At 41.3% G+C, this 8,658-nt stretch overlaps 1 protein-coding gene and 1 non-coding gene across 2 annotated transcripts; one reads left to right on the top strand and one right to left on the bottom strand.

Annotated features, from left to right (window-relative positions):
• LOC104420429 (RNA-binding protein Musashi homolog 1) lies at positions 1-6,544 on the bottom strand. The gene is given in 14 exon segments (XM_039302139.1): positions 1-468; positions 553-665; positions 668-692; positions 1,335-1,439; positions 1,518-1,645; positions 1,746-1,905; positions 2,048-2,124; positions 2,742-2,796; positions 3,003-3,048; positions 3,133-3,218; positions 3,305-3,370; positions 3,453-3,518; positions 5,871-5,960; positions 6,066-6,544. Coding segments are annotated over 14 exon segments (1,104 nt in total). The 5' UTR covers positions 6,084-6,544; the 3' UTR covers positions 1-399.
• A 110-nt stretch (positions 6,545-6,654) lies between these two features.
• On the top strand, positions 6,655-6,727 carry TRNAR-UCU. Its single transcript has one exon. It is a non-coding gene; the product is annotated as a tRNA-Arg (tRNA).
• The last annotated feature ends 1,931 nt before the right edge of the window (positions 6,728-8,658 follow it).

The following is an 8,658-nucleotide window of genomic DNA, read 5'->3' as shown; positions in this document are numbered from 1 at the left end:
TGATGCAGTAATGAGAGCTTTTTGCTTGAGCAAGATGATGGAATCTAAGAAAGAGGCCCACCAAGTTCCACTTCTACCCCTGTTTCGGACCTAACATGGTCTTCCCACATCAGAAGCCAGTCCAAAGTTAATCTAAAAGAAACTGGGGACCATATATAGATTTTGATCAACATAACCATGAAGGCTCCATAGTAACCTGGACAATTTCCTATTTCTAATACACATTAAAGAACAAAATAATATTCCAATAAGGAGGAAAAGATCGTTAATACTGCCCACCAATGTGCCTAGGCATCATCTTGAACTGTCCATTAACCCATGCCTCAACGGAGCATCACGACTTCATATGGTCAGCATCGTCGACATTGTTAATCAGGAAATGTGAAACTCACCACGTCCCTAGTATGGCCTATACCTGCTATCAGTTCTTGATGGTCTCACACCACCATATGCATAACCCCATTGCATCTACAGAAAAGAGCATCACATACCAATTAGTGGAGTCATACTCACTTCGGAAAACAAGTCGTGCAAAAGAGCTGCTCTACTTACATCATCAAAATCCAGGCTTCCATACATCCTGCCGTAGGAACGTATTGGACCACCATAGCCTCCAAAGGGTTCGGCAGCACCCATCATTAAACTTCCTCCAGCAGCAGGATCATCAACGGGGTTGCTGAATCTATTGCTACCTGAAAAACAAGTAGATGAAGAGAGCACTGAACATGAAAAAGGCAGGAAAATGCACTGCGAATAGCATCTACACTAATCTAGTATCCCTTCTAATAAGCAACTAAAACCCTATAAGTGCTCCCTGAGCTATTAACTAAAACCTTAGCATTGACTTTCAGAAGCATCTAGGACTTACAAATCCAGTCTCCGACGACTTTGCAAAGACTATGTCAGCTTAAATTTTACCATATACTAGATTACGATGGCATCACAAGTACCACATGCTTTATTCAATAGGTCCAAAGTTTGCTGAACCTGGAAAGTGCCGACATGGAGAGATGTGATCTAATTACTGTCAAAGAGTTACGTGCTTATCCTGGTTGGTGCACTCATTTCCAATAACAAAGCTCACACGAGGCATGTAACCTAGTCACTTGATTGAACATTCACTCTGAATGGAGTTAACCATGAACAGAATTTGGCCATACTAAGTGTAGAATTATGTGTTAATTTGTTTAAAAACAAATCATGCAATCTACTATAACATTTGTAAAGAATATATGCTCTTGACCCCATACCCATAGACACAAGCAATAAAGTGAGAAATTCTAGGAAAATCATCATTTGATAAAAGGAAACTTATGAGTGGTTTACTGTGGTACCTGATGTCCACAAATCTCATGTGTTCTGCGAGAAACACGATCAGCTACTCCATCTTCCGCAAAAGTTACAAAGCCAAAACCTCTATGTCCTGATCTCCTAGGGTCCTGCATGAGGTAAGCATTCTTAGGGCAATATGGTCTCAACAGTTGTCATCATTTGCACTTTAAATTCACATCTAGTACCTTGGGAACATAGACATCCAGTATTGCCCCAAATCTACCAAAATACCGCCGAAGATCTTCTGCACTCGCCTCCTGAGGAAGCCTGCCGACAAATATTTTTTTCCCCATTCCTCGAGCATATTCGCCTCCTATTCCATAAAAACACCAGTAGACAGTAAGGAAGTGAATGGATGCATAAAGTAGTCGGTCATGCAGATTTCAGAGGAAGATGTACTCCAGGGTGTTTACTTTCATAACTTGAGCCTGGATGATCATATAAGGTTGGAGCACCAGCAGCCGCATATCTAGTGGCAGCTGATATATAAGCATTATATGCACCATATCCACCCTGTGCCATTCTGCCCATCGGTGCCTGTGCCATTCTGCCTACCGGTCGAAACTCCTCTTCCTGAGAAGATAATGAATGTGAGATGTAGCTGGAATGATTACATTTGTTATGCAGATAATACGACTTTCATATCATTTCATCTGAAATCTGCTAAGAAAAAGACTTCCATACAGCAGCAGATATCAGATGCGATTTTATATACCTTTGGGGTTGCACGATCAACAACAACTGTGGACCCTCCAAGCTCATGAGATTCAACCATTAAAGTGTCCACTGAGTCTAACATCAGGAATAAGAGAGATCAATGGTGTCTAATCCAATATATGAGAGAGAGAGAGAGAGAGAGAGGGTGATTGAATAATTTAGCACTTAGTAATTGTCAGCAATGAAGCACCAATGACGATCAAAGGACAAATATTTATTTCCATAAAACCACCAGTAAATATCAGGTAAACTACTGATACAGATGTTTGATCATATCATCCCACATCACATTTTAAGCTAACTATCAAGAAGATCAAACTCTCTCTATTAGATTGTATAAATCAACAATTTGATATCACAACATAGCCAGATATCTTCAGTTGAATTGCTCGCAAGCTGCTTAGCCACAAGTTGAACCAAAAGAAAAATAAAGGACCTACAACAATCTATGCCATTTGACATTCTCTAAAACTGCATTTACTGAAAATATAAGCTTCCTCCTAACATCAGCCTCCGCAAATATTCTCATGGATGCAAGATGCAGATTACTTAAGTCATCTCCAGAAGAATGCAGTAGCTCTTTATCTGTCATGCCATGCATTTTCCATTTAAGGCACCATTTCTCTATATCCAAAAGAAGTGGAGAGAACCAGTCAACGAAAAATAAAAGATTCTTCATAAAAAGGACTAACCTGCACTTTCATAAGTAATAAAACCAATTCCACGGTGTGTTTTTGAAGCATAGTCCTGTACATAGCACACGTCAGAATAGGAAGTATACACCTCAAATGAACTCACACATACTTAGCACAGACAATGCAAAGGTAGACACATGCGCAGTATTCAATTTTTGCAGCAGCTTTTGTATATAGACCAAGTCCGTCGCTTCCTCAAAACTAAATGATTGGAATACAATCCATGCACCCTTTTTCTCCTTGAGAGAGAGAGATCACCTTTGGCATATATAAGTCCGATATCTCGCCATATTTCTCAAAGTGACTGCCAAAACCAAGGATCATGCTCATCAGGACTCGCTATAATTCAACAGTAAACAATCTGTATCTTGTCAACTTGATTAATTACCTCCGGAAGGTTGACTCAGTGACAGACGGTGGGATCCTAGCAACAAATATTCTAGTAACTTTCTTTGGAGGGGCTCTCATCTCCTCCTGTCAAAGAGGAGAAAGGTAAAAAAATTGATAGTATCTATATCCATATTATATAAGGACCTGTTTCTTATTTGCATAATAATAACCTTTGGCGTAGCCACTTTCACTTCCAATGTTCTATTGCCAAGAATATGCTCGCTGGATAATGCACTCTGCAGGAAGAACAAATATTCAGTCCGAAGTAACCAGGAATCTCCATTTATTTTAATGAGGCAGGTGACAAGAAGAAGTAACCTTAGCATCTTCTGCCAATGCAAAAGTCACGTATCCAAAACCGCGAGATCGACCAGTTGCGCGCTCCTAAAGATGGAAGAGAAGAATGTCATATGTAGTCAGAATTGAACCAATAAACAGGATACTAATATCGTCAAACATTCAAACATAATGAAATAATGAAATTGAAATCATTTACAATAATCATAGAGCTAACTTCTACCAAATAATCCTATTAAATAAATGCCCCTACTTCCTTCTCAGAAAAACGTCCTCCTACAAGTATCAACTTCAGTAATCACCCTAACCAAAGCCAAAGGGGGTACATGAATTCAAAAGTCAAGCTCACTTTGTACTCCTCTAGCATAATTAGCTAGGAAAATCATACAGAATCCTCATATCCTAACGCCTGTTCATTTAGATGCTGGAAAAGGGCCAAGTGCTACCAGGAGTCAGAGGCATCCAGCTGCAGCATGGCAGCATTGTAGAGGACAAAAAATAAATAAAGATGGGTTCCTTTGACAGATTTATAGGGGTAGATGCTTGGATCGAGTGTGGGGAGATGCTTGGATCACAACCAACAGAGATCATGTGCTACATCTTTTAAGGAGGAAGTTGTGGTAAAAAGCCGAAGGTTGGGGAGCTGATTGATAAAGATTGTTTCAGCTAGACCTTGTCTACCAGTCAAGCATATGTGTGTTTTTGGGCGGCAGTGGTGGTTTTTGTTTTTTTTTTTTTTTTTTTTGGGGGGGTGAAATAAGGGAATTTAGAGAGAGAGAGAGAGATCCCAATCTGTTTGGAAGATAAAGACACAGCAACAGAAATGAATGCACAACAAACATTCAATCTTCTATTACTTGCTTAAAGAAAGGGCGGAGAAAGGTAAAGATAGAAGGCCGTCTATTTCTCATGTAGTAGACGGTAAGGACATGGACTGCAATTTGAAACTTAGACTATCCAGCCACTTTTTTCTTTTACTATCTGACCAAAAACAAGCAAGGTGGGGAAAACCACAAAGAGAAGCATATCTAATAATAGAGCAGAGCAGTTTTGTACATGCTCTTTTAAACCTCCCATAAGAAATATATACTAACTTTTATCCAGAGTAATCAAATGAAATACAGCGGCTCCATAAGACCCCATACCTAGAGCAAACATCATATAACCCTGCAAAACCTCTTTTAAAATCTTTTTGAGCAAGAGCTACTAAACCAAAACATTTTCTGTGAAATTTGTGTGCAAATGCAGTGGCAACCAACAATTGTTTGTTTACGAAATAAAGATCTGGCAGTGCTTTCTCCGATTGAGAAGAATCAGGGGAATGCATGAACCTATTGTGTGGTTGGAATGTGTATCTAGCTTGAAAGTCTTGGGTATAAATTCAAATGGAAACATGTGATAACTTTTACAGCTGGTCGCATAGAAACTTCAAAGATTAAAAAAAAAAAAAAAACAGGCAAAGGAAAGGCTGGTATGAAGTCGGCAGTAGCAATCCTGTTGCCAGCAGTGTTTAACAATCCACCAAAAGTCATGCAGAGATGGCAGAGAACTTCCCTGAATATGGTAGCCAGAGGAAAACTGACACGAAAATGGTTATAGAGAAAGCTAACCAAAGAAGAAGGACAAGATTAACCGTGCAGCAAACCAGGAAGAGGAGACGTTCCTGATGGAGCAATGGGGAAATTGACTAAGAATCAGGCATCGTGATGTTAACTAAAGATGTAAATAGAATTATTGTTGATGGATTCTCAATGAAATTAACACTATTCAGCAGAACGGACTGAAGCTTCTGATGTTAGAGAAAGTTTGGCACTGACAAAGGAGAAAAATAGGATGACAATTGGAGAGGTTGATACAGAGGGAACAGGGAGCCTGGTTGCAAACAAGCAGAACCAACACACAGAATCAGGTTGAGTTTGGAAAAACAGCCAAACGCATGACTATCTAAAGGAAGAAGGAGGTGTTTCTTGTAATACGGAGTCAATATCGTTATCTCTTCTTCTCCATACGGTTCGCTACTCAACCATTCAAAGCACAATCTTCAATAGTCAGGGGGGTGTTTCATGCAACTTGATCTGGCGGAACACACATCCAAACTCAACCGAAACAAACTCTACGCAAGTCCACGAGGTCTCCCCCATGGAGCAAAAGAATCATGCCCCAAATTCGAGCGACATCATTCTAAAGATAAACTTTTTCCTTATCTGCTAGCGTCAAGTCATAAACTTCCTGTTTAAGAGAAGACAAACCAACATTTCTGATACCAAAATCTCAAGCATTCGCAAAATGGGAGAAAAGCACCAAACTCAATCACCCGGAATCGTAAAAAAGATGGAAAAATTTTGGAAGCCGCGGAGCCTACCCATCAAAGAATCCTCAACGCTCCGATACCCATTCGGTCAAACACGTAAACAGGACGACAAGATAATAAACACACACCTTCATGACGATACAATCCTCCAGTTCGCCGAACCTGCTCATGTACTCCCGCAAGCCATCGGAATCGACCTCCCACGGGATACCCAGAACCTGAAAATTCCCGAAAATTCAGACCGAACAACACGATCAAGATTCCGCAACCCCCCAGAAACAAAATCGAACCGAAAAAAACCGACGAAACGAGACGACGCGCACCACGAGCTTGCGATCCATGAGGAGGAGCACCGGAGGGGAAAAAGAAGGAGCGCCGGCGGCGGGGGAAGAGGGCAACGAAACCCCTGAAACACTCTTCTCTCTCGCTCGCGCGCGCGGGGCCTCACCACACACTCCCTACAACTCCTCCTCCTCCTCTCACACTCGACCGCGCCTGCACACAGAGAGACCCACCTCTTGCTCACACACATGCGTCATCATCGAATTCCAAATCAAACTCACCATTTTCGCCTTCGCAAAGAAAGGAGGAGGAAGAGAAATCGATCAGTTACGTTCGGGGTTTATGCTCACCACCGACCTCTAGGCTCTGGTTCGTTCGATTTCTCTCTCAAATCACAAACCCTAGGAACTCGCTTCTCTCGTTCGTTCGCTCGCTCGTTCTCGCGCGCGCGCGCGCTCGCTCGCCCTTTCCTTTCGCTCTCCGCTCGCTCCCTCGCGACTCAGGCACGGTTGCGTTCGCTTCCCTCTCGCCCCCACCCACCAATGAAGAAGTTCTGAAAATTAGGCGGAGCGGAATTTAGTATTGAAATTTTTTATATATAGAAAGTGAGGGCTAAACCGGCATAGAGCGGCGCCTGTGGCCTAATGGATAAGGCGTCTGACTTCTAATCAGACGATTGTGGGTTCGAGTCCCACCAGGCGTGCCTCCTTTTTTCCATTGATCTAACCTTTTTCCCCCCGGCTTTTGAACTGTTTTTTTTTGTTTTGAGTTTGACGTCTCTAACTTTCTTGATTTTGTTTTCATTGTCATACGATGAATTGACTAGAGTTCAAACAGTTAGAAAAAAGGCAAACATATTCTAACGAGGACAATCGTGTGGATGACGTCGTGGCAGTAAAGTATGGGAACCGGTAAAATAGGACTTGAGAAGCTAACGAGCGTAATCGTACGTATGATGTTGTGATTGGTGGATAGACTCAGTCCCCACCCAATCTGACAAGAGGGGGAATGATCACTGAGGCGATGGGGCTTTGGCAAGGTGGAACTCCCGATGGGCCTTTAGGATGGTGGAGTGGATCATAAATGATTTGAACTACGCATGGATGGAGGGAGTATTGTCGGGCGATACAAGATTACATCAACTACATCGACGAGAATGTTGTTGCTTTTAAGTAGGAGAAAATATTAGGTGCAACTCTAATTTCAGCGTGGTATCGTTAGAGTCCATTCATTGGGCAACACGTGTCGCCTGGCGGACACTAGAAGTAGAGCTCGTTTCTTTTCTTTTCAAAAAGAAGCGCTGCAAAATTGGGGTTCTCTCTCCTCCTGCACCGTTCTTTTCTTTTTGAAAAGAAGAGCCGCAAAACTAGGGTTCTCTCTCCCCCTATAGGAAGCCATCTTGTCTTGTTCCATTGCGCGATTAGGGAAGGTCAATGGTACTACCAAGGTATACATAGCATTTTTGCTGTATACCGATGTTATAAAACCTAGCTCTAAGAGGAAGAAGAATATCATTATCATGCTTCATTGATTAAAAAAAAAAATCTGATGAAATTGCACCTTTATCTCCTCCATTGTCTACATCTTCTTGGGCTTCCTCTGGCCATTACCTGCAACAAGAATATTGCTAAGTTTAATTTTATTTCAACTTGCATCAAATAAAAGGTGTGATTGTGGCAAGCGTGCTATCGTGAGAATTGCGGAATCTACAAGCAACAAAGACAAGCTCTACTACAATTGTGAGGATAAAAAATGTGAATTATTTGCCTAGTGTCACCCTACAAATGATGTGCCTTCTATCATGAAGGCTTCGCCCACAAAACTTGAAGATGACATGAAAGACATTAAGCATTTGCTGGAGAAGCTAAAAGCCTCGCTACTTTTTGTTTGTTTATTATTTGTTATTTTATTAGCACTACTTATCCAGAGAAAGTAGGTAGTTGAAATTGTAATTTTGCTAGCTTAGGTAATTTTATTTGTCTTTAGACATATGAACGCATGCCTATTTTGTAGCCCAATTAATTGGGCTAGGAAGTTTTTATGTAGTTTTTTGGTAGCTCTCTAATTTTGTTCATTTTGAAGAATGAAGAAGACTGCGCCTGGAAGGGGGGGAGAGCACAACAACTTATATCGTGCTTTAATGACATTTAGATGGGGCTTTTATATTGTGTACAACTATTATTAAGTAAACTTGATTTGTGACTATGTCTAGCTTGTACTTTTCATGTTATTAATCAGACGATTGTGGGTTCGAGTCCCACCCGGCGTGCCTCCTTTTTTCATTGATCTAATCTTTTTCCCCCTAACCTTTTTCTCTCAGCTCTTGAACTGTTTTTTCATTTTTCATTTTTTTTTTGTTTTGAGTTCAATCGTATGGATCACGTTGCGGTAGTAAAGTATGGGAAGTTGGGTAAAATAGGACGTGAGAAGCTAACAAGCATAATCGTATGTATGACGTTGTGATTGGTGGATAGACTAAGTCCCACTTGATCTTACAAGAGGGGGAATGATCACTAAGCCGATGGGGCTTTGACAATGTGGAACTCCCGATGGGCCTCTTAGGATGGTGGAGTGGATCTAAAATGATTCAAACTACGCATGGATGGAGGGAGTATCGTCGGGCGATACAAGATT

The sequence above is a fragment of the Eucalyptus grandis genome, chromosome 9, assembly GCF_016545825.1.
Source record: "Eucalyptus grandis isolate ANBG69807.140 chromosome 9, ASM1654582v1, whole genome shotgun sequence".
Lineage (NCBI taxonomy): Eukaryota > Viridiplantae > Streptophyta > Magnoliopsida > Myrtales > Myrtaceae > Eucalyptus > Eucalyptus grandis.
Note: the sequence above shows the minus strand (reverse complement) of the source record. Positions and strands in the feature narration are given on the sequence as shown.